Here is a 26,020-nt window from a genome sequence, read left to right as displayed (position 1 = left end):
TCCAACCTCCCCCTTTGCAGGTAATTTGATTTTCTGCTTGTGCTGCACCAGCACAATCTGGCTTCACCCAAGGGCTTACAAACATAGTGTAGATGAGCACTTTGATTGTATCCAGACAGAAAAATGAGAGGCAGCAATACTGATTTGTAACGAAACTGACTTTTATATAAATTATAAACCCATCCAGTTTAAAGCAGTTCAGTTGCAGTTGTGTCACTTAAGTCCGTAGAAGGCCGAGGCGTACACATCTCCTACAGTCATAAATTAACAGGAATCAAGGAAGAGAAAGTTCAGATAAGGCTGCAAATACAACAACAACAACAAAAAATTCCCTAAGTTTACTAGCGGTTAAAATAAAGTCATGATTATCAAGGATTGCAAAATATAAATGCAATTTTTGAACAGTTAAAAAGTACAAAAATGATGGGCAACACAAACAAGCATCGTACAGTTTGTCCTGTGTGTAGACAGAGCAGGGTAGGAGATTTCCAACCTTTATCTACATCAGACACTGATTTTAAGCCAAGAGGAGTTGAGGAAATCTGTAAAAGGATCGTGGCTCATGATCCCAGTAGTACAAAAGCAGTATTTTTTTCAGTCTGTAAACAGTAGTCTTGGTAGCTTCTTCTAGGTATGTTTTTCAATTCATCACCCAAAAAAAGAAAAATCCAAAACAAACAAAAACAAATCCTAAGGGTGGAAGAAAGGGAACAGCAGCAATGGGTTATAGCTTGAATTTCGTATCAGGTCCCTGTGGGACATATTCTGGAGGGGAAATGCTCTTTCGTAAGAAATATATAATATATTTAACTGTACACAATTTATAAGGGGAGAGAAATTCTCCCTCAACCAAGCCCCCAGTCAGTCAGTACAGAGTCATCTTTGTACACCACTTCCTCCTAAAGAGAAACTACAGCTTGGGAAAGGATGGCATATGGTTTTAAAAAACACTGAGTAATCCAAAAATTCTGTTTGACAAGGTTATCGCTCAGCAGTGGCTGGAACTGGAACGAGGAGAGCAGGTAACACTGAAACAGTCACTGTTCCCCCTGTGCTGCCAGCACTGGGACGGGGAGTGAGCCATGGTTCCATCTCATCCCAGATGACACACGTCCCCCACAGCAGTTTCAATTCTGCTTTCAAGGGAGCTGATGCAGAAAACCTTTTTTTAACCTAAGTTCTGCTTTCAGCCCACAGGAGGATTTTAAACGTGGTCGTGTTACCTCACACTTCACTTGTGTCATCGCTGCTTATTGACACAACCGGTTGAGTTCAACCTGGTGCAGCAGCAATGGAAGGAAAGCCCAGCAAGGATCAGCCCCTGGACTGTCCCCTTCCCCTCTGGCTGAGGGCACTGTGACAACCTTGCATTCAGTGCTGGTGTTCGTGCAAAGCCTCTGGAATTAGCAAAGCCTGGGGAGGGAGGGGACAGGGACAGCAGCAGGGACACTTTGCCCCTGTGACTGAGAAGGGCAGTGCCTGGTTTGGGCTCAGTGCTGCTCCCAACTGGCACCATCTCACACCGGGGCTGTTTTCACTCACCCTGCACATCTGAAAGCACCAACTTCCGTCACCAGTCTTGCTTTAATTTAAGGAGCACACCTTTCTTTCAAAAAAGATATTTCTATACAACATATAAGAGTTCAGTTTTGTTTTTTCCTTTTCTTTTTTTTTTCCCCCTTGGAGAAGTATTACTATAAAACAGACTTAACACATTTTGGTATTCCTCCAGCCCAGAGCACTTACCAGACATCACGAGTAAACCATCAGGACATCCATGACAATTTGACAACCTGCAGACATTCCTTTCCCTTTCAGGATGGGGCAAAGCAAAACTAAATCCAGCAAGAGCAGCTATGGGACTTTTTTTTTTTTTTTTTTAATAGAGGGGATTTATTAAAAAAATAGTCTCATCAACATTCTAGCATTGCTAACAAAACAAAAGAGATGACAAAGGCAGTCAGCTCTCCCAAAACTTTAAATCTAGACCTTGGATACCTGCTGCTTTAAATCAGATGAGGAATCTGTGGAATCTGACCTGTCCCTTATTTTGCAGGTACATGAACTTTTTTTGCCTATCACTTCTAGGCTGCATTGCTCCTTTAAAATGAAAAAACCCAGCAGAAATGCAGATTCTGTGGGAGCAGATATGATCACACTTTCTAACAGAAAGCTTAATGAGCCAGTACTGGAATAATCAAAGTTCAACTGCAAAAAGCAAGCTACAGCTGCAAAAAGGGTTCTCAGCCTCGTTCCACAGCGGAAGCAAAAGTCACCTCTGCCAACTTAAAACCAAAGCCAATAGGATTTCATTTCTATTAAAATACTGAAGTCTTAAAGTTTCAGTAATCTAAATACACTTTTTAAAAGTCATGACTGTTGCTGTTTTACGTTAAACTGACATGATATCAGCAGTGTCAGACTTCACTGCACATGTTATATACAAGGTCTCTGGGTTTGTCCTTTTTTTGCTGACACGCCCGTTCCCATCTCCCTCTGAAGTTTGCTCCTCATCACATTGGCAGTTTCTCTGAGTGTGAAAACACAGCGTGTGCACCGACACCTCCTCCCTCCGTTCTCTCCTCAGAGGAACCGGGTGAGTCCCAGCCGAGGGAGTTCTCCCATGTGGCCTCACCTCTCCCTGACGGACCAACACATGGAATTCTTTCAGCAGGACCAGGTGCTCTGCAGACAAAATAGGCAGCTCCAAACCAGGCTCATCTCATTAGAGGCGGCTGAAGGTGGACATCTACAATTCCTGCTTTTCTAAGGCAAGGACCATACAAAAATTATAAACACTGTATGGTGATGAAAATACAACTCCTTGGAGAAAGATGCTTTACACTGGATTTCTATTGCTGCTTCTAAAGACCATCTCCAGTTGTTTCTAGAGATCAGAAGGGAAGAAAGTTAATTTTCTCCTGTTGCAATATGCTTATGAACATGTATAAAAAGTGGTCAAACCCCGGTGAAGGGTCCCTGCTTCTCATTTATGTACAATAATTTAAATCAGCTCAATACATCTGTAATACCTAAAAAAATTGTTTCATGATTTTAAGTCCTTCATGCATTATGAGGAAGTTCTGGATTAAAGTGATGGTATAGTGGATGTTGCTTCTGTCTGGGACTCTGGTGTCACTCCCCTGTGGAGTCTGTCAAGGATGCATTTCTCAAATCTTTAGTTTTTTAATGGTATCGAGTCTCTTTTTCAGCAGCTCCCCAATTTCCTGAACTGAGTGATGGTAACTGCTCTGGACCTTCCCTTGTACAGTCTTTGTAAACTTTTTTTCTTCCTGCAAAATGCAAAAGAGAAATAATTCACTGCACAGCAACTGTTTAAATCCCCCCTTTAAACTTCATCCACCATCTCAAGCACTGACAAGAAATTGGTGAGGACCAGAGTGTTTACAAAGGGTATCTCTTACCTGTAAAAGCAGAGTGTCCTTGAGGGACAGCTCTTCAAGTTTTAGTGCAGTCAGAATTATTTCAAGCCCTTTGATATGATCTATTACATTGGAAGTTAATGTCTGTAGTTCAGTTACATAATCCAGGAAGTGGGTAAATACAGGTGGCTATAAAAACAAATACATATCTTTAATTTATAAACACATACTAATGTCCATTCTATCTGACAACTCACATTGTAGCATCATTCTATCCCTTCTCCCCAGTGCTAAGCTATATTTTACCTACCCAGATAAACACTCCCCAGCTAACAAGTTTACTGTAGTGCATTCAAGGTCTGTGACACTCTAGACTTTAGTGTTTCCCATTAAAAAGCTGTCACATGATGTCACATGTGCCACATGACCATTGGATTTTAAACAGCACTTTCAAAAATTAGCCCTGAGTCACCTTTACCCCACGTCAGCTTCCACAAGGCAGAGGTTACAAAAACCAGTTTATGCTCATGTTATCTATGCTGATTTTTCTTTCAGTATAAATAAGTTGTGATTGGGGGTAGGGGAGGAAAGAAGAATTATTGTCTGTACCATAGCTACACTGCTTTCTTTTTTTTTCTTCTTCTTTTTTTGCAGGTTGGATTTAAAAGGTCGGAGGACACTGTCACAGTAACTTGATACCCACAGGGCAATGGAGATCGTCTGGAAAAAAGGGACAAACGTGTTACAGGTGGCATTTACAGGAGGCTTCTAAACTCATTTTAGTGTTCCTACTGGTAAGACTCACAATAGATGGAATATGCAACAAAATCTCTGCTCTCATGAGTGACTGAGATCAAACTTTCACTGTGTTTCAGTCCCAACATTTCTACCCCCGGTCCTCCCAAATTTCTGGTTTCCAAAACACCCAAAAATACCTCAACAAAGAAGACTAAGTTTTCTAACAGGTTTGGATGAGTTTTCAAGGTGCCATCTCTGACTTCAATCAAATCACCTTTACATTTATTGAACAAATCTGAAAAGAAGAAAGAAAAAGGACAAAGTAGAGCACCATAACTGCATATTTTCTGTACATGACATATCTCAGTGCAGCGTTCAGAGCTGGGAGGGGACTGCCCACTAAGCAGCTGATGAGAAGGTCCAGCTCTCACATTTCCTCTGAATTGTGCTTCACTACAAACAGCATCTCCACACCTTTCATCAGCCCCCCTGGCCCAGGGGAGACAGGATTTGCCAGACCGGGCTGCAGGGGAAGTGCAGTGACAGGACAGGGGACATTCTGAGCATGCATCAGCTTCAGTCAGACAAGCCAAGGGCCATCTCAGCCTTCTTTCACAGTCTGCAGGTGCAATAACACATCCCAGCCCTGCAGCATCCTCAGAGGAGCAGAAAGCACTGCCTTAGCTACCAGTGTCTATTCTGGAATTACCATTTACCTGTCAGTCGTTCTACTAAAGACTTGAAACTATTCCCTATTCTTTCCTGGATTTCTGCTGAATCTTCTGCAAAGAAATAGAAATACAAAATGATAAGCTACAAATTTCTGTATTTTCTGCTTCCAGAAAACCAAGAGGCATTTAAATGTAATTCAGTGTCAGCAGTCAAAAGCAAATGCAACTGCTTTCAAAGAGGAGCCAGAATTACATCAATATACACTGTACAACAACAAAGACTTGCATAAAACATTAAATGAAGGCACTGGCTCCCAGATAATTCAGTGTCAGACAGAAAATTAACACACAAGTAACAGTTTTGGGTCCACATCATCCAACGCCCAGCAGCTTTCAAACCAAACAGAGACACATCTCACTCCCTCCCACCCACCACGGCAATCTGGTGAAACCCCTGCCCCCAAACACTTACCTAAGCCATTGGTATCTAGTTCATAAATATCACTAACAAGATAAAACAAGCTAGTCTGGCACTGACAGCTGCCATTGCTGAAGAAGCCAGCCATTCGGGTGGGAGGAGGGCCAAGGACAGGATACTAGGCAAGAAGCAAAGAAAAAGATAAAGGTGTTGCAGCTTTTCCTCATCTCAAACCCAGAGTTTGGCACATCTCCCAGTCACATTCACACCCCACAAACCCAGGGGCAGGTAAGTGCACTGTGCAGCCTGCGGGGTGTTACACGATGCAGGTTCTCTGCTCACATTCACAGTTTCACATTCAGGAAGAGCTTTGGCCTCAGTGGTACCTGAATTTTTTGTTCTAGAAACTTCTTCCCTGAATCCGCCGCCGCTTCCAGCTGCTGGAGCAGGGATCTGATGGTGTCAATCCTGGAGGAGACGCCGTTCTCTGCAGTCTTTTCCGAGTTCTTTGGTTGGATGGTGTGGCTCAGAGTGGGGAGGCCGCTCACCAGCCTCAAAGTCAAGGACCGGATCCGCAACCACAGGGTTTCTTCCTCCAGTGAGAGCTTCCTATGTTCTTCAGAAATGTCCCTACAGAAAGGCACCAAAGGCTGTCAGGGAAATGCTCCAACTTTGCACAGCAGCTAAAGCTTTCCTCAGGCACAAAAGCCTACCCAAAGCTCTCCAGAAAATTAAGAAAACTATTAATATATAAAAAGGCAGCACTGCTAGAAGTGATGGATGGTGCTTGTTAAGTCTGCAGTCAGTCAGCCCAGGGAACATTAAATTTTGTTGCCCTGGAAGGAATTTCTTTGCCATGTGTGTTGTAAGGAAATAGGGTGACTCTAGAGTTGAAGGTATTTCTACTCACCTGTCTTTTGGATCCCAGCTAAACAAGACTGTCAGGTCCCTGTTGTCACGCAAATCTTTCCATGGAATGTCATCCTCCTCTGGGCTCAGACTCATGGATTTTATACTTTCTTCTAAACTGGTTGATCTGGACATAAGAACAAGCATTAAATCAAACATCTGATCACTGGAAAGAGAAATCACAGCTCACTAACAGACCATGTTCTGCCCACTGTGCAGCTCTGCTGATGGCAGGAGTGTGGCACACATGTGGCACTGACAAGGATATGAAGGAAAAGCAAATTGAAATCAGATTAAAATCTTACAGTTAGAAAAGACCTCCAAGATCAGCAGGTCCAATGCTTGACAACCCCTTCCATGAAAGAATTTTTCCTAGTATCTAATCTCAACCTCCTCAGCACAACCTGAGACCATTAAAGGCAGAGAGGAGCACCAGGAGGATTGAGATGTTTCTGCCAGAGCTGCAGGTGCAGCTCCCCAAGGTCTCACTTGACCCATGTTCTGCCCATGCACAAACCCCCCAGTTCCCCCCCACCAGGTGCTGAACTCACATATTTGCTTCAAGTAGGAGGTCCAACAACATCCGCTCTGTGCGAACTTGGGCGAAGTGAAGGGAAGAGTTCAGCCTGTTCCTGAAGGCAATGAATTCCGGGATCTTCTCAAACGCCCCGTACTTGTAGGCTTGGATGATGTATTCTGAGGTCTGGAAGAGAACACACAGCAGTCCTGTGTTAGTCACTGCCCCAAAATGGGAATAACCACCTTTAACAAGGTCACTGCCAAGAAATTGCATTTCTGGGGATTTATGCACTCAGAGATCACAACCTGACAGATCTTCAGTCCCCAGGAGAAGTCTGCACTTCTCCAAGTCATCCCCTTTGCTACTTTAATTTAGGAATGCCCAGATACTCCAGAGGTAGTGGGTTTTAACAACCCAACCAACACTAATGAGATTTAACAACCAAACCAACACTAAGCATCATGTTCCTGTCACCACAGACTGAAGAGATGATTTTGGAAGGCTTTTTTCCCCTTCCTTTTTTTTTTTTTCGTTTTCCAAATAATTAAATCCTTGCTTCGTTATGAGAAATACTTCCAGGCAAAAGAAAGATATCCCAGATTTTCTGGAACTCACTTGGATGTGCATCACATATTACAACATAGATTTAAAAAAAAAAAATTACTCACACATTTTTTTATTTGTTTCTCTTTTTTATTAGAGTTTTGAATACAGTATCACACAGTGTGTACATGTTACAATACAAACACCAAAGGAAGCTCTCAAGGTCCATGGGATACTTTGCTTCCCCTCTGATGAAATGCAGCAATAAAGGCAGGCAGCCAATATTTCACAGTCCAGGCAATCTCCAAAAAGGAGATTTATGTGATGAAGGAGCCCCAAACAAGCACAATGTTATAATGAAAATGTCTGAAGTGTAGAGACAGAGTGAGCTGTTTCTGCTCCCAGCCTTGAGAGGTGGCTGTATTTTTTAGCATCAGAATTACTCTACAAATGAGAAATTCTGGCAAATCAAGTATTTTCTTCTGAACAAGATTCTGAACTGCACTGAAGATGAGAAGCACCAAGAAAAGGCCAATTTTATATGGTCCTGACAGACTTGACCTGTCTGGAAGGCTTTGAGAGACCAGAAGGCAGCACTTACAGATCAAAATCACCTTTTATTTCCCTCCAACATGAAAAACTATATTTTTTTTTTTTATTTTCCCCTAAGAAATTTGGTCATTTGCAACGTATGAAAAAAAGATGCCAAATATTCAACAACATACCCTGTGATAACCAGCCTTGCAGAGGTGCTTGTCAGGCTGCAGGACTGGGCTATGGGTGCTAATTCAACTCATCGGCGTGGATTTTAAATCCCCCCAGGCCACGTTGGTGCTGTTTGCCTGCAGTATCTGCACAAATCAGAGACGGACGGACACAAGAGAGTTAGAGATTACTTGGGGTTCTGCACAGTTGAAGGAGGACTTGAGAAGGATTTTAGTTCTGGCCAAATATAGCAATGCTGCCTCCTCTCTCCTCCCTGTCCTTGGCATCCTCTCCCTGAGAGAAATACAGCATTGCACAGCATCCTAAATGGCTGTTCCGTGGGACCCACTCACACAGGATTCACGTCAGGCTGTGAAGTTCAGCAAGAAGGAAAATGGATTTATCCAAAGCAATCAGTGTGATTCAGGAGCTCTATTTTTATACCAGACCACTTGGTTTACATCCCACACTTCCTGCACAGCGCTGCACAGGACACAGTCTCTGTGCTGGAAGACACTGCATCTCTCTCAACAGTGACCTAGGGAGGAGCAGGCAGCACTAGAAATCCTGGAAAATGGGAATTTTTGAAGGATAGTCCTCCTTTAACACTGCAGTGTTAGATGTGGTCACAGGGCTTGAAGGGGAAGCTGCTGTCAGGACCCTGAGCACGAAGGGGCAACCCCAGCAGCAAAGAAACTGGTATCAGATCCTGACCTTTTGATACTCAGGACATGTCTTATGGCAAGGAACCCCTTTCTTCACCCCCTCTCTTGCCACAACATCATCCTCAGTGAAAGGGACCCTGAACTGAGCCTTCACCTCCTGCAATTTGCACCTCATGCTTGGTTTAAAGGACACTCCCTATTTGCAAGTACAGCTTTTGAGGCACTACCCAACAAAAGGATCTTAAGGATACAACCACTGGAAGTGTCCAGAACACAGGAGAGATTTGGCTACCTGGGAGCAACAACAGCTCATGGTCCTTTGGTCACCCACACTCTGTCTCCAAGACAAGACATGATGTGAGTGGGTTCCAGTTGCATCCTCATCTTGTCACATGAAGAATTCTAACATTCTACTGCACCACTTGTGCCCCTCTTGCAATTCCAATATTTTAAGGTGTAGCAGCAAGGTCGAACTGTTCAGGCAACACCTTTTCAGGATTTCTGGAACAGGAGTTGAGTAGCATTTTCCTGCCAACAGTACTTGGAACGCTGCCATCTTCATCTGTGTACAGGTGTTGAGCTACTGGAGACAACCAGCTCTTCTCTGCCACAAGAACTTTTATCACTGATGCCAAAGAGAACAACCTGCTTCCCAGGGAACCACACCTGAATTACTTGATTGTTTTCCATGGAAAGATGATTTCTTGATGCTTTCCAACGCAGTGTTCCCAAGCAGACGAGTCACATCCCACAGTTTTTCTGATTCGCTTTTCTCACCTGTACCCAGCAGTTGTGTGTTTTATTCACACAGTTGGTTCTGGGGATGCTTTTCATTAACATCCACCAAATGACTTTTAAACAAGACTGAAAAGTTACACCTCACCAAAAAAAAAAAAGAAAGCTGCCACTACCAGCAATAGACACACAGGATAAAATCTGGATCCAGAGCTTCACTCCCAGGAATCCAAAGCCTCTTAGCAAGAGGAATCAGTTAAACAACAAGCAAATGAGGGATGCAAAGCAGAGCGAGCTCCCAACCCATCCTACAATCCATGTGCTGCTCTGTGCATCCAGCAAATTCCTGTGTCAGACACAGGTCACAGGAACTCAGCATCTCCCTTCCAGGCACAGGGAAGGGAAATGGGAATCATGTACCTGGGAATCACTCGGGCTGCCAACACAGCAAGGGGAATTCTCAGGGATTCCTGTGTGAGCATCTTTACTGTTCAGTTCAGACAACTCCTGTGTTTTTATCTATTGCTGGGAGAGTGGGAAAGCAAGTTGTGTCACTGCAGAGCCTTTGGAGCCAATTTAGCCATTTGCCACTGAAATGCACCTTTGTTTCTTAGGAATTAAAAACCAATTTCTTCACCTACCTCTCAACAGTGACCAAACTGTACAATATAAAACACACAGGATATATTCCCACTCCTCAGAATGGGGTGGTCCCTTTATAAAGATGTGCACCCCCCACGACCCCTGTGTGCCCAGCACAGCCATCACTGAGTCAGTGATTGTAACATAAAGGATTCATAATGTGCCATCCCATCCTGAGCCACCACCCCTGGCTGCTCCATGACTGTCCAAAATGCCAGTTTTATGACACCAGGGTTTTTTTGCCACATGACATTTCACTTCAATTACTGCATAAAATCACAAACCGTTGATTTAAAAGTAATCATAGCTGGGTTTTTTGACGAGCATTAAAACTGGCTTTAATAAAAAGAAAGCTAAAGCAAAACCTCATGTAACAGTAAGTTGCAAATTCCTGCAGTAAGAAACATAGGTTGAGGCAACCTTTACTACAAAGTTGCACATATTATTCCTCCTTGCTATCATGTTATTAACCTGCATTTCCATAAGCCCTTCCACAGGGCACAGGCTTCTCCAAGTCTCCTTGACATATTGCCCTGTTACAAGGTCACAAAGGTTTCTTTCAACTTACATCTTTCTGGTTGGAGTGGAAAAACCTGAGTGCAAAATTGCAGGATTGGGATGCAGCAGCATAGTGGCCCAGGGACTCGGCGTAGCGTGTCAGGAGATACCTGCAGCAAACACAGCAATGTCAGCCCCAGTCCTGGAACCCCAACCCCAGACAGCTGCAGCACAGCCCAGCTTTCAGGGGAAATGTGGAGATTTAACAGCATTCACATTAACAACTTTCATATTCAAGTTTAGGTTTGAAAAGTAGAGGAAGGAATTTTTAATTTTTTTTAAAATAGTATGTGAGGAGTTGGAGTTCCTCCATCCACCTCAAGTGTGGCAAGAGCTTTACTCAGTCAGATGCCCCCAAACACCAACCAAAGCCATTTGGTGTGTTTGCTTTAACTAGTGTTCCCAAGCTTTCCTGAGCAACACCACAAGCTGGAAAACCAAGCTATAACTAGCATCAAGATAGACGTTTCACAAATTTCCTCCAGATTAGTTAATACTCAGTTAATTCTCTGAAAATCCAACACAGGAAAGATACTCCACAAACAGGGGAGTGGATGTGTCTCAAAACCCCCAAAACGCTTTTACACAGTGTATGAAAAGCTGATAATCTGCTCTGTTTTGGGTGGCAGAGCAAAGTGCAGGTCTCAGAAGGGGTTCTGAGGGTCAGTAGCAGCAGGGATTATTCTCAGTATGTACCACCCACCCGATGGTGTCGTGCTGGATGTGCTTGGCATCGAGGCTGGAGTAGAGCTCAGCCACGGGTTCGAACGCCCCGAGCCGGCAGTAGATCCGGATGAGCAGCAACTTAAACTGAGCATTGGAAGGACTGTGAGCCAACCCCTCCTCCAGCAGAGTCAGGCACTGCCACACAGCTGCCTCTTCACCTGCAGACACACAGAACACAGGTGTGAGCAGAGAGAGGCACCCAACAGCCCTCAGCACAATTCCCTCTGGGACTGGAGCTTCCTGGTGTTACACACCTCCCCCGAACGGGGCCAGGGATTTACAAGTGCAGATGGCACAGTGTAACACCTGTCCAACACTACTGCTGCTCCCTGAGGGAATGGGGGAGGAGTAATTCCTCACAGGGAGTACCCAGCTCACATCTGCACAGAGTACAGCCCTCACAGTGAGCCCACTGCAGGCAAAGTGACCCTCCCTGATGGATCCTGCACTGACTGGGAATTCTAGTTTACACATACAGAGCAATCCCAAGCATTATGCAAAAGAGCCAGGAATTCAAGAGCCCATGTCCACCAGTGACCTGCCAGGAGCCTGACCATGGCTTTACTCAGGTTAAAGACTAAATCTTCCTCGGGAAAGACAAAGGCACTACTGAAAACTATATGGAATATAAACAGTGCCCATGGACATCCACCACTGGACACTGTGGGACTAAGAGACACGAAGAAGAGGTGTGGAGTACAGCAATACTCAAGACATGGAGCAGGTCCCAGCAGGTCTAGAAACCAGGGATCCAAAAGACAAAGTATGTCAGGAAGGGGAAGGAATGCTCCTAAAACACTTCTCATATCAGAAAGGAGTTGTCAGCAGAGCTCGTGCAAAGGGAGAGAAACAAGGAATTAATCAGAAAAATTAAATCCCTTTAGAGGTCAGTGAGATTCAGGTCAAACACCAGCTGAACAGAGACTCCTCAAATACCCCATATTGCCAAAAAACAACCCCAGAAAGCTACAGGCCATGCCAGGTACTCACTGCCCACAGAGACACAGTCCCCCCACCCAACCATCCAGGGTGGTGATAAGCAGGGCACAATTTTGGGAACGTACCTTCCAGCCACAGATCAAGCAGCAGGTGAACTGCAAGCAGGCAGTAGTAATCTGAAAACTGCAATTCAGTTTTCAAACAAGATTTCCCTAAAAAGAAAAAAGAAAGTTACTAACAGTGCTGTCAGCTGATCTCACAGGTAGCGTTGTCAAGTGACACATCCATATATGTGGATTATAACCACAGTTTAATTTATAAAATCAGAATCAGAAGTGTCTTAAAAACTCAAGCAACTTCATACACGCTGCATTTGTTTATCACTGAGTGAATTTTGGGGCACTTCATACATTAAATCTGCTGGAAGAAGAAAGGACTCTCCCACAACTGCAAGATTAACAAATTAATACTCCTGGCCCAGGTATTTGTTCTGTGCACACCAGTGATAAAGCACGGCTTTTACAAAGTAAAAACTACCCTGGAAAGTCTTGTTTATCTTTAAAATACATTAAAATTACAAAAAAAGCCTAAAGGAAATTCAGATATAGCCGAGGCTATAATGACAAGGAGGAAGCCAGGTGTTCTCAGCACTGAGCTGCAGGCTCAGGTTACAGATGTTCCTCACCGAACTCCAACCCGTGGCGGTATCTGAACATCAGCTCCCGCACCACCGTCAGCTTCTCCTTCTTGTCCATGGCGTGGTAGATGCCCAGGAGCCTGGAGAGCTGCACCACACACAGGTGCTGCTGCAGGGCCTTGATGTCCCCTGGAAGGGCCACCTCGTTCTCGGCCGCTGCTGACAGGGGGATCACCTCCAGCAGCTGCTGGATGAACTGGGAGAGAAACACTGGGGGTCAATCCTGAGGGCAAAGCATCATTTCCCCCCTCAAACCAAGCCAAAAGAGCAAGGTGGAAACATTGAATCAGTCACATCAGTGATGCTCTGAACAGCAAACTAATCACACTCCTCAGCCACAGAAATGGGACCCTGGCCCCCAAGCACTAGGGGCAGGCAGAGGGCAAAAGTGCTTAAAAATCCCAAACTAACCTCAAAATGGACTTAAACAGCAGCATTTGAACTATTCAGGAGAATTTTAAGTCTTTCTTAAGAAAGTTTATCTAATTTGGAGCATTAAACTGAATGAAGATTTCTACTGGTCCACGTGAATGATGTATCAATATCAACCTTGATGTCACATTGAATCAGTGGTTAAAGATACTTAACTTTGCTATTTTTTAATTCTCGAGCACACAGCTCTAGTTGCACTCAGTAGCTTTTATTAAGTTTCATCAAACAGATGGAAGAAAAAAAGAAAATCAGGGGCAGGTTTCCAATGCATTGCCACACCAGGGAGTTCAAGCACCTGTTAACACTCCCAGTAATAACAGATGCAATTAAAATAATTAGTTGCTGAAAGGCTTCACAGCACACTTCCAGGCAAGCGTGGTTTTGCACGAGCTGTTACATTTTCCCTCAGCTCTGAAGTAATGTGAGGTCATCAGTTTTGATTAATGACTTCTTGCTTGAATTAAGTTGTCAGAAAAGCAGCCTCTCATTGTTTGCTGTTTTAATGGGAGACAGAGGAGTACTCCCAACACACAGCCAAGGGCTGGACACCAGTTTCTTATTGTGAACACTGTTGGATTTTAGGGCAAATTTAAAACTGAGTTAAAGCCAAAGAATTCAGCTTTACTGCACTTGGTATTGACACAAAGGAACTGCATCAAATGCAAGCCTGAGGCCAAAAGCTTCACAGCCAGAGAGGAGCAACACCAGGCACCACACACACCAGTTCCCGTTTTCCCACAGAACAGGCTGGAGATTGTTGACAGATCTTTTGTAGTTTGAGGGTTTGCCAAGCTGAGCAAGGTCAACCACATCACTTGGCTCTATACTCCAATTTACACCTCTCGAAGTCAAGACTGGTGTCATGACCATTATTTCTGGAATATCTCACATGTCAGTGGCCCAGCAAGATCTCCACCTTCCCAGCTACTGAACTGTAACTGTAATTTCAAAACTCATCAGCACTTCAGCACCACAAAACCTCCTCAACTACTCGTGCCCTTGACCGAGTTAAACTGCTGCAGATGCTGCTTTAGGGACAGCCAGAGAACAGCCAAACACTGGCAAAACCTTCCAATCCATCAGTTTGACACAATATATATTCCAGAATTTATTCAGTAAATCAGCAGCAGTTTTAAGGCCAGACAAAGTTTTAGAGAACTTATTCAAAGTCATGGTTTTACAAGCACTGGGACAAAACTGTCACCTAAACTATTACTGAATATCATTCTTTCCACTCCTGGTTTAGAGTTTGTTTCCTGGAAAGTTAGGATTAAACCTGATCAGTACTTCAGGGTTACCTGACAACAGTATCACCATTTCCAGAACCAGGAGTTAAATATCCTTCTGACCAAATCTCTTGCCAGTGGGGTAAAACCCACACCTTTAAACATAAAACATCAGCAGCCATCTGCCCATGCCAGGGCCACCTCTCATGAGTGGGAAGAGCTGTATTAGCCCTCAAAAACATTGTAATAAACTAAAGAACCACGTTATCTACACTTTGTTTACCAACATTTTCTCCCAGCCTGTGGCTGATCCCGGATTCCCTGCCCTCCCCAGCGCTGATCTCTGCACACAATGGCCCAGACAAACACTGGGGTGAGTGACAGGATTCCCAGCTGCTGAAGTCATTCAGGGCTGCTCATGACTCTGCACAAATGGGCTTTTCAGTCCCAGAGAGCTGTTTCAGAGAAAGATTCTGGAAAAAACTGCCGTAGGTCTCTCCATCGCCCCTCAAGCAGCATCAATGCGTCCATTCTTTGGCACTGCCAGAGCCAAGCAAAGCATCTCTGGGACACCCTCCCTGCATGGGATGAGGGAGCAGCTTTTTCCCACTAAATAGAGAAGTTTGAGCTCAAAGCCTGACACCTGATACCTTGAAATGGTAATAAAAATGCCAAAGGAATACAAGATCTGAGACTCTGCAGGATCAAACTCAGCTTTAAACCTCCAGTAAAAATCCTCAGAATGAAACTGCTCAGTGTTCAGATGTTCACAGTATTTTCTACAGCACAAAGAGTTCTCTGAATTTTAAACAGAAAAAAAAATTTGATGTTGCCAGTCTTTCCATATGATCCACAAGTATTTTAAGATAAAAGCACCAGAGTGCAAACATCCACTGCAGTTCCTGCCACACTTTATCTTTCCTTACCTTTGAGTATTGGCTGGGTGAGAGGAGATCCACAAACACTTTGAGATCAGTAAAACAGCAGGGTTTGTCCCCAAATTTTTTGAAGTACTGGAACATTAGCTCTTCTGGATCACCTAGGGAAAAGCCCAGTCCATCTTTTTAACACACTCCAGTATGAGTTGAATCTGTAAAATCACTCTGAGAAGTCTGTTCACGCTTTTTTTCCCCCCTTCAAGATTACAGAGTGATTTAGAAAACAGAGCTGCAGATTTTAACAGAGGCTCAATGTCTCTGGTAACCAAGGACACAAAAAAACCACCCCAAGGGCTTCATTCAAGCTCCTCTGGCAGATAAGTGCTCAGCAATACAGGAACGCACACCCAGCCTCTGCTTATCTAACCACAACTTATTTTTGGATGGAGACACAAAAAGAACTAGTAAGAAGCACAGATGTTGCTCTAATCACGTTCTCTTTCACTGATTGCCTAAATGCCACTTTTAAATGCGAGTTTTTAAAAAGCAAACCCAAAAAACTTAAATGAACTCCCCCCACCTCCAAAGACTGCAGCGTTAACAGTTGGACTTTCCAAAGAGCAGAGCAGCAGGAACACAGTGTCAGTGACTGCTCCTAAATCCCAGAGGTCCTGAGAACTTCCCTGCTGGCTTTTCCCAAGCCTGGACTAGTCTGAACTACCTGCCTTTCTTCAGGGTTCACCCTTTAATGCTTTCAAAATTCTTTACACAGAGAACAGCAGGTATGTTTTCGTCACAGACATTGTGTTTAACTGAGTGTTCCAAGTTTTTCTCTCTCTCCCAAAACTGGATTCCTCCCCCAGCCATGGCTCTTACCTAGTTTATATTCATCATTGCAGCCTCTGTGCCTCAGACGCCTGATCAGCTCCAGTTTGGCTAAATATGGTCCCCGGAGCGGCCGAGAGCTCTTGGACTCCTCTGTGATCCTCTCCTCTATAAACTCCACAGCTTGTTCCACAGAACAGTGCACCTCTCCTTCCAGAGAGCTGGGAATTAGAGACAAAAGCTTCTTGGATTTTTCCCAGCGTGAGAGCAGGGATAACACACACTCAGCACTCCCAGGATACTCTTAAGGAAATCTAAAATCCATTAAATCCATCACCATGGAAAATATTAACTGGAAGAGTTCTACAGTGCACAAACAGCTGTTTCCAATAATTGCCAGACTCCAGATAAAAGCAAGGAGCACACACGAAACAAAGCAGGGAAAACACATCATTTGGGGTGTGATGTCAAGGAGTCACCCAAATATTGAATATATGGACACAAACAATTCATTGTAGCATGAAGGGCAAACAAAACCACAGTAAAACTGGCAACTTACTGCTCTTCTTCTGCTGGAGGTGTCCAGGACTCATCAATGAGTTGAAACACTGAATCAAAGTAAGTTATATAAAACTGCCAATCATCTGAGCTGAAACAAAAATCAAGCACAGGACAAAATTTAGGGAATTGCCAAGACAGTAATTCACAGCTAGAACTGCATTCCTTGCCAAAGATAAACTTAAGGAATGGCACATCATCATATTACAGGAGAAACCCAACTGCAATAATAAAATCGTTTCCCCTCCAAAAGGTCTCACATCTTAAGAACTCCATCATCCCAAATTTCTTGAAATGTATCAAATGAAACCATTTCAACACAAAATTGAGGCAAGCTATAAACTTTCCTCCTCACATTTACATTCCACAGCTCAGCAGCATCCCCACAAAATGCAAAGGCAGAAGTTTCTCTTCTGTATTTAACTTATATCTAAGATGAGGGCAGAGCTAAACTCAAAAAGCAAACAACACATCTCTCCTGACAGTTCTGAGACAGATCTGATCAGACTGGAATGTTCTGTCTCCTGGTGCATCTGTTCCAAGCACCACATGCATTTCCCACTGTGAAGTCTGGCCAAGTGAGACAAATAAAGTTATAGAAAATGAAATGTAAATGCAGTTCTCCTCCTCTCTGTCAGAGCTGGACAATCAGCACGGCCTTCAGAAATAAGGAGGTAACAACACTTTACTGCATTAATTACTGTTGCTAAATCCTGCTTGAAAAAGCAGCACCTACAGCCCTGTGCCCTTCCCCACATCCCTTCACCATTCCACCCTGCCACCCTTCTCCTCAGGCTTTGGAGCATAAAGCTTTGAGATCCTTTGATATTCTTCTCTTTTAACCCCAGAAAGCCACTAAAACAAGGCAATCCACAACCAAGCAGGGATTTTTCATCCACGTTTTGGCAGGACTGCAGCACCACCCCCTCACTTTTTGAGCAGCAGCCGCCTGGACAGCGCGTTGCACTCGGGCCACCGCCGCAGCTTCTTGTACATGGCCATGCACTTGTTCTCCCGGCTCTGGAGCTCACTGGTCAGCTTCTCTGCACCACAAACACAAGGGAACCTCATGTCAGCACTGCTTTCCTTCTCTGCCTGCTGCAGAAAGCTGCTTATTGTAGCCCAGCATGCAAAACAGTGTAAGAGAACAGGAGAGAGGACAGAGAGAGAGATTTCCTATGGAAACCGTCATATCCCAACTCCTTAAAACTCCATGTCAATCCTCAGAAAGGGTATTAGAAACTTCATTTTTTCTTTTAAATGGCAGCTACAACAAATAAGCACAATATCAATTTACTACTGCAAAATCCACCACTGAATAATGTTTAAATTCCATAAACAAGTGGGTAAAACCAGGTGGCACAAAAACCTCCAGAGTTTGCACCAAGGTTTGAAATTGGTGCTAAGTCAGGCTTCCTAAAATATTACTATTTTTTTCTGGAAGCAGTGGGCAAGTCTGAAGCAAAGGAGAACTCTGTGTCCTCCACACAACTCTGATTTATTAACAGAATAAATTACCTCCCAGTTTTCCTCTCACAACGTCTAAGGCTTCCTTGTACTTCTCCAAACGTTCCAGAATCATGTAGTACAGCTCAACCTTAAAAGAAAGATTAGACTGCAGTGAAATTTGCTGGGAAAACCATACACAGGTGTGCCAAAAAATAAAATAGGAGACACCAGGCCTGCACAGTTATCTTTAGTATCCCTAAGGGTGAAGAACTCTGAAATGTAGGTCTTTTTTCCATTCTTAGTCCTCAGGTTTTTCTTGGGGCCTCACAGGGAGCAAAACACTTCATCAGTCAAATGAAATGCCAAAAATCTGCCTTGGCCACACAATTCCAAATCCCTCTTAACCCCCTGCTCTTGGTTTTCCTTCTGTTCCACTCCATCCACATTTACTTCCAAAACATTACTGATTATTATCTTGGAAAACTGTTAAAATAATCAACTTCCCAGTGCACTGCTTGTCTCAACAAAGCTCAAATCAAGCCAAAAGTATCCCCGAGCCTTACTTCAGCCTCAGCTTCAATCTTATCCTCCTTCACCATTTTTTCCACCATTCTCTCAGCCAGTGGCAAAAACATGGTCTTGGAGAGGTTTTCATCCTGTGCTGAGATGGACTGAGGGAGAGAAGGATTATTGGAACAGCTCAGCAACTTTTTGTCCTGTCCCACCCACTGCTTTTTTCACTTTGGAAGAAGAAAAAAAACAACCCAGGTGCTTCAACCCCCCCAACCACCCATCCAGAGCTGCCTCCCGTGACCTGCAGAGTGCAACTGCTCTGGGAAAAGGAGCAGGAAAATTAGTGACACACAGAAAAGCTCGTTTTTGATTATATTGACCAGAGATTTGCACATCTGAGCACACAACACTCACGGTAAAAACCATGGAGCCAGAACATATTTGTGTGTTCCACAGCACAGTATTCTAGAGAATGTGATTAATGCCCCTCATGCTTATTTTTTGTTTGATTTTGTGTCTGATTAGTGCCCAAATCTCTGTCTCAACTAAGAGCAGCACAGCTGATCTGTGTCTATTCCTGCAGACTCTGCCAAGTCCAGAGCTCTCATTTTTTCCCTCCAAGAGCCTTTATAATTTCATTAGAGAGGAACAGTTCTGACTGAGAAACTGCAGATATTTGAGGATTTATTCATTATCTCTCTACTAAAACGACAGTAAGATATTAGTCCGGCTCAGAGAATAATTCAGTTGTATAAACATGGTAAGGCAACAGTTAAATTGCATTATAAAAACACTTCAGCATTCATTTTGGACCACAACAATAGTGCTACTTAAGGAGGGCTCAGCCCTTCTCCCAGCACCACCCAGGAACAGGTCAAACACCATTTTACTTAATCTCTAATGTTTTCATTCAGAACATTCCTGTATCAGACAAGCTCAACACTGTACACACCTGCATGATCAGGCTCATCACAGACCAGAAATAATACGGATTTTTGGGTACAATCTTATAAAGTGCCATTCCAGCCTGAAAAATAGAAGCCAAAAGTTTCATCATTCCTGAAATATAATTCTTTCCAATCTCTCATGACAGACAGCAATGATGGCAGTGACAACACAGAATTAGCAATTAGTGCCCTTTAGTTTTTCTTCACTGAATTCCACCAATACAAGCCTAGCTGTGTGTTGGATGCCACACTAAGAGCATGGGTGAGATTACTCTTCCCAAATAACAGAGAACTAAGGAGGAAATCAAGTGTGAAAACAGGGATCAGAAGATCTTGCTCTATATTTTCATCTGTTCCAGAATTCCTTGTAATACACTGCCAGCACAGACCAGTTGAAGGCACAGCTTTAAGGAAAGAAAGCTTTTCTCTTTAGACAACCCAACCTTTAAAAAATGGGGTTTTAAGCCTTTCTGTAAAAACCAACACAGAGTTTAACTTCTGCACTAACCAAGCTCAGCTTTTGGAAGATTCCTTGTAATGTGACAAGGCACTGACAGTAAGAAATACAGAAAAATACACCTTAAAATAGCCAAACACCAGTTGTTGCTCATACCTGTTGCATCTTCTTGTACTCCCCAACCCTGGCATAGGCCATGAAGAGGTGAGAGTGATACTCTTCACTGTTGGGAACCTTCTTTACAGCTGCCTCGTACAGTTTAGTCACCAGTTCAGCTAAATCAAAACCAGATGCTTGAGTTAAGACAAATTTGGGAATATTTTAAAGCACAGCTGCCTAAAGAGCATCAGTGATGCTCTGAAATCACCCTAATTACACCCAGCAGCCACAGAAATGGTGTCCTGGCCCCCAGGCACTACAAACAGCAGGCAAAGGAGAAAAGTGCTTAAAAAACCCCAAACCAACCTCAAAATAGAGTCAAATCAAAATGGAGTTAAACAGCAACAACTGAACTGTTCAGTTCAGAATTTTAAGTCTTTTTCTTAAGAAAGTTTATCTAATTTGGAGCATTAAACCTAATGAAGATTTCTACTGCTCCACGTGAATGATGTATCAAACCCAACATTTTCAGAGCCTGATATTAAACTAATTATTCTTATCACAGTTTGACTTATATTAATTATATCCTGTTACTTCCCAATTGCCTATTTCAGTATTCTAAACAATTATTCCACTCTATACTTTTTGATAGTAGGTCTATCATGACAAAATACTTCTGATATTATAATATGCAAAACTTTCTTACATTTTCATCCTTCCAGATTTTTTCCTTACATATAAAACTGCAGCTCAGTGTAGTATTAGAAAATTAAAAGTAATTTTTCTTTCATAGTTTCTTTCATAGTTTAGAAATACTTGACACACAGATATAAAACACCTAATTCCAATTTCCATTCAGGACCAATAGTGCCTCACACCCTCAAGTTCCTGAGTTATAAACCTAAAAGTTATAAAGCTCAGCTTAAGACCTTATGGAAGTTGTTTGGTATCACAGAAAGGCTCTTGACATTCACAAGAGTTTCTGTTGAAGTCACAAATACACACAGAAATTTGGTGTCATTTAAGAAAGGATGCTTTAACTCCACAAACAAACTGGGAGAGCATCAGCAATTGCAGACTGACACCAAACAGCCATTTCTGCAGCAGCTGTTTCACCCCATGGTCATTTCTCCAGCAATTCAACAACAAATACTGGTACCAACACCACCCCACAAGGAGCTGCCAGGGACAACAAGTGTTCAGAGCTGCACATAAGCAGGATATAAAGTCTGGCTTCTTTCAGAAAAGCACATGAAGCTTTACTCCATCACTCCAACAGTCATGATTTAGCACTTTTAAAACAGAGAATCACTATGAGGAACCAGACTGAAAAGCTGCTGTGGTCATACTGGGAGGGCAGGATTTCCCTCCCGTTTCTCACCCAGTTTCCTGAGCCTGAACCCCTCGACTACATCACAGCACCAAACACACTCCAAACCACAACCCACTGATTTGCAATCTCTGCCACATCTACTGACAACAAATCCCAATAGTTTCGTGAACAAAAAGTGAATTCACAGGCTGCTGGATGATTATCAACCTGCTTCATTTAGGAGCTGTTACACAATCATGTTAATGAGAAACCTGAACAAGGTTTTTTTAGCTTTATGGAGATCACTGGAGCCTTACAGGCATCATTTAAATTCTCTGAGTCCCTTGCAGCCTCTCATAGACACAAACTCTGGATTTTGCACGTTTCCCATCACAGTGGGTCCCACAAACTTCTGGCAGAATGTAAATAATTGAGATTTTTAAGGCAGGCAAAGGAACAAACTCACGTCGGTGCATTTCCCGGTACAGGATGGTTAGTGCCTGCAAGGAATTATCATCTGTGGGCTCAAGTGCTGCTACTTCTTGTGCCAGAGCATAGGCTTCATCCTGCTTGCCAGTCCTCTGCAAGCCAATGGCCTTCAGAACCTGTGGACACAACACAGGCAGCTCTCAGGATTTGCAATTACCAGTGGAAATCCCCTCGTTCCTCGTCAGGCTTTGCCCAACCACCCTGTTTCTCCTACAGAACTTCAGCTTTTATTAAGTTTCTAACCCATATGGCTGTAAAGAAAAACTCCCAAATCCAGGTTGCATCAAAGAGGGGGATTTGATTTCCTACCAAATATTCAGGCTGCTCCAGCATCACCTGCCACTGGGTTTTCTCTCCCTGCAGGCTGAACACTGGCCAGTCCTGCCCATTTTCATTTGTTTCTTTTCACTAACTGGCCAGAGAGAAGTGACATAAATGAGATTCAGGTCAATGACACTCTCTGCAGCTTGGGAAGCTTTCAGGACATAGAAGGGGTGTGACCTGTAGAGGGAAACCCCCAGGGAAATGAGGAAAGTAGAAAGAGAGTCACATGTTCAGAAAAGTGAAGGACAGAACTGCCTTTCCTTCACCAGGGCACTGCAAGGAGGGAGAGGACAAGAAGCAGAAGAGCAAATGCCTCCAAAATCCCAGAATGGTTTGGGTTGGAGGGACCTTAAAGCTCATCCAGTCCCACCCCTGCCATGGGCAGGGACACCTTCCACTATCCCAGGTTGCTCCAAGCCCTGTCCAACCCAGCCTTGGACACTCCCAGGGATGGGGCAGCCACAGCTGCTCTGGGCAACCTGTTCAGTTGGTATGTTTTACAAAGACTCCACCCGCCAGGAGATGTTTTGGTGCAAGCTCCTACAGAGAAGTGTCCCAACCTGAGGTCTCAAAGAGGCATTTCTGAGGCCCAGCCCATGTGCCAAGGTTGTCTGGGTGGTGCTGACAGCCAGACAATGAGCTCGGGTGTAACCAATACTCTGCTCACTGCCCACAGCATCTGTACGAGTTCAGGCAAACGAGACACGTGGATCAGGACAGAGATATTCCAGAGGGTTCAGAAGACACTGGTCTCTGGAACATCACAGTGAAACACCTCAGACAGAACGAGGTGGGTGCCCCCAAGCCACACTTACCTTGGCACAGTGAAGGTCCTTGTGCTTTTTGAGCAGTTTATCCGCTTGCTGGATTGCCATTTTATTATTGCCATTATCCAGATAATCTGCACAGGAACAACACAGCCAGTGTTACACACAGCACAAGGCCACTCTGCAAAGCCATCTCCAGTTTTACCCTCTGCTCTTACACCAGGAGCACAAACCACCTTTTCCTTGTACAATTACTCCTAAGCCAAACGTGTCACTTCATGGGTGAAGGATTCATCTCACTGTGCTGGTTTTAGTCATTCAAACAAACAAGCTTTTGTAATTACTCCACACAGATCATGACAGCAACAAAAGAGACACATAATAGAAGGGATTCTGCAGCAACAGCTTTTTGCTGGCAATGCAGCTCCAGTGCTTCAGCAGGAAAAGGAGAAATTAATTGGGTGTGCCTTTGGGAGACTTTCAGTGACTTTAACAGGCAGGAGGTTACAAACTTAACATCACACTCTATAATAAAGTGTTCAGTGAGAAATCCTTGTCCACACCATCCATCCCCCAGGCAGAGCAAACCTGTCCCCTCACAGAGCACCACTGTGCTTCCACCAGACTGCTTTTGAAGACACAAGTGTGAAGCACCAATATTTCCTTGGGGACATCCCACTATCCCGTGAAACTTCAGCTGCAGAAAACCCACCTCGAGACCATTTTCTCCTTTTTAGCTCGGAATTATAATTTTCAGATTGATCATCATGTTATTAGATAATTACAAGCAAGGAGGTTTAGATCAGGACATGACCCCTGTGTGCTTCCCTTCCCTCAAAAATTCCTATTTCCAAACCAAAACCCAGCTTAGCTGCCCCTTCATGTGCCAAGGGAAGGGTCTGCTCACACTGCTGTGGCCAAACTATCAGCAGAGCTCATTCCAGTTAACTGGAATTACATTACCTCTTTCTCCTCAAGACTGTCATTCCCACTATGAGACAGAACTCTTTTACTGAGTAAAAAGGTGACCTTTGGTGATTTCTGGGCACATGGTACAAACTGTGCATCTCTGCTAATGAGATTTATATTCAGCAGCTCCCACATTATTTCCACAGCCAATGTGTGCTGCAGATTTAAAACAGAGCTAATTGGGCTCCTGAGACCATCCAGAGCAACCCTCAAACGAGGCAGTATCTCCACACCCCAAAACTAAACATTGCTGCACAAAATCCAGTCTGAAGCCACGATACTTTGTCTTCACATGGGTGTTTTAACTCAGGAGAACCCCTGTATCACCTTTAACATTAAACTTAAGGAGGGATTTCTCGGTGAAGAGCCTTCAAAAGTGTGCAACAGAACATCTGAAACTCTGATTTAAGGATCTGTGTCACATAGTTTACTGACACACAAATTACCCACCACTGTCTGATGTTGTTGAACATCTCGGCTTTGGGTCTCTCAAAGTAAACCAAATAACCCACAAACCTCCCTAAACTGCAGCATGAGGAGACTGTGTTTTGCTAATAAGCCAGTTTGTTGGAAGTCAGAGTAGGTGGCACATTCCAAAGGAACTAAAGGAAAATAAACTCCAGCCCACATCAGGCACAGGTCTGTAGGTGGGGACGTTCAGAGGCTGGAAATGCAACACCTGAACTTTCAGGTGAAGGCAGAACGAGCCCAGATGAAAGATAAGCAGAGCTGTCGAGGAACTCTGGGGAACCACAGCACAAACGTGAAAACACTGGTTTAAATCAAGAGCCAGACCTCGGCCCTCCCGCTGCACATCCCCAGCTGATGATCTGGGGAAGTTGTGTATTTACATCTCTAAGGGCACACTTTATTCTGGGTTCTGCAGCACCACAGCCTGAATTCAAACCTCACACTGCAGATAATCCTTTCCAGAACGAGTAGAAAAAGATTCTAAAGCTCTCTCTCTAAAAGCTCCACTCTCTGAAACGAACACAACGAGACATTCAACATCATCTGCCTCAACACCGGCTGAATTCACCCAGATTTTTCTGTTAAGACCACTTCTCACCCGGGTCACAACACAGATAAACCGCACACCAATAAAACCGGCAATCACAGCACGGACAAGCGAACTAAGGGAAAACACTTAAAAACGTCACATAAAGGCAAACTGCAGCGAACTTGAACACTTTTAACCGAACAAAACCCATCTCCCCCTCCCTCTCCCTGGAGCCCCACCGGGGGGACGCAGAGCCCGGACCGCGCCATCCCAAAGCCCACCCCAAAGCCCGTCCAGCCCCTAACGCGGCGTTGCGAGAGCCGACAAAACATTTGTCGGGGACATTTCCCCAAAACCTCCATCAATTTTTTTTTTTTTTTGAAGGGAAGAAACGCTACCGTAGCCCGCGGAAGCGTTTTATCCTCCCCCTTTCTCCCCCACATCTGCATAGAGACAACGCCGCCTCCAAACCTCTTTAAAGCAACGCCGACCGCACGAAACACCCGGCGACCAGAAGCCGGACTCCTTCAAACTCATCCCCGCTTGTGAGGGGGGGGGACCCGCGGGGAGACACCCCCCCACCGAGGGGCCGCAACCCCCGAGGCCCCAGGGCTCCCGCCGCCCCGGGAGGGGCGGCGGGAGCCCTGGGGCCTCGGGGGTTGCGGCGTGAGGGGCGTGAGGGGCGCCGCGGAGGCCGTACCGTAGATGGGCCGCAGGCGGCGGTCGTTGGGGTCCTGCACATGGCCCCGCGCCGCCATGATGAGAGCGCAGAACGCGGCGCGCAGGCGCGGCGGGGGCGGGCACGGCCCCGGAGGTGGCGGGAGCGGCGGAGGGTGGAAGGAGGAGGGGGGGGAAAGAGAGAGAGAGAGAGAGAGAAGGCGGGACAGGGCCCTGGGGAGGGGGGATACAGGGAAGCGACCCTGGAT

General features: G+C 44.5%; 1 protein-coding gene across 2 annotated transcripts; it reads right to left on the bottom strand.

Moving 5' to 3' along the window:
- Window positions 1-140: 140 nt before the first annotated feature.
- On the bottom strand, window positions 141-25,898 carry NAA25 (N-alpha-acetyltransferase 25, NatB auxiliary subunit). Of its 2 annotated transcripts, none has more exons than XM_051785430.1 (24): window positions 25,795-25,898; window positions 23,174-23,259; window positions 22,012-22,150; window positions 20,291-20,409; window positions 19,683-19,757; window positions 18,781-18,888; window positions 18,287-18,365; window positions 17,700-17,811; window positions 16,770-16,859; window positions 16,262-16,431; window positions 15,434-15,546; window positions 12,838-13,045; window positions 12,278-12,364; window positions 11,191-11,371; window positions 10,498-10,597; window positions 6,671-6,822; window positions 6,121-6,246; window positions 5,597-5,840; window positions 5,265-5,388; window positions 4,838-4,903; window positions 4,319-4,416; window positions 3,993-4,103; window positions 3,426-3,572; window positions 141-3,293 (listed from the first exon to the last, which is right to left on the bottom strand). In XM_051785430.1, exons 1-24 carry the CDS (start codon window positions 25,850-25,852, stop codon window positions 3,171-3,173), a joined length of 2,916 nt encoding a protein of 971 aa, XP_051641390.1. In that variant the 5' UTR covers window positions 25,853-25,898; the 3' UTR covers window positions 141-3,170. The 2 variants fall into 2 exon arrangements, with proteins under 2 accessions (XP_051641390.1, XP_051641391.1); XM_051785431.1 differs by lacking the exon at window positions 25,795-25,898 and adding an exon at window positions 25,566-25,694.
- Between the last annotated feature and the right edge of the window lie 122 nt (window positions 25,899-26,020).

Source organism: Manacus candei, unplaced genomic scaffold (assembly GCF_025592945.1).
Source record: "Manacus candei isolate 608988 ecotype Guabito, Panama unplaced genomic scaffold, ASM2559294v1 h1tg000020l, whole genome shotgun sequence".
In the NCBI taxonomy this organism is placed as follows: domain Eukaryota; kingdom Metazoa; phylum Chordata; class Aves; order Passeriformes; family Pipridae; genus Manacus; species Manacus candei.
The sequence above is the reverse complement of the archived record's forward strand: the minus strand, read 5'-3'. Positions and strand labels throughout refer to the sequence as shown.

Coding starts and splice junctions, on each gene's coding strand:
- NAA25 (XM_051785430.1), bottom strand. CDS start 25,852: ATGGCGGCGCGGGGCCATGTGCAGGACCCCAACGACCGCCGCCTGCGG. Junction 5,389..5,596: donor TTCTAGAACAAAAAATTCAG/GTACCACTGAGG, acceptor CTTCTTGCCTAG/TATCCTGTCCTTGGCCCTCC. Junction 4,104..4,318: donor ACTTAGTCTTCTTTGTTGAG/GTATTTTTGGGT, acceptor CCTTTTTTCCAG/ACGATCTCCATTGCCCTGTG.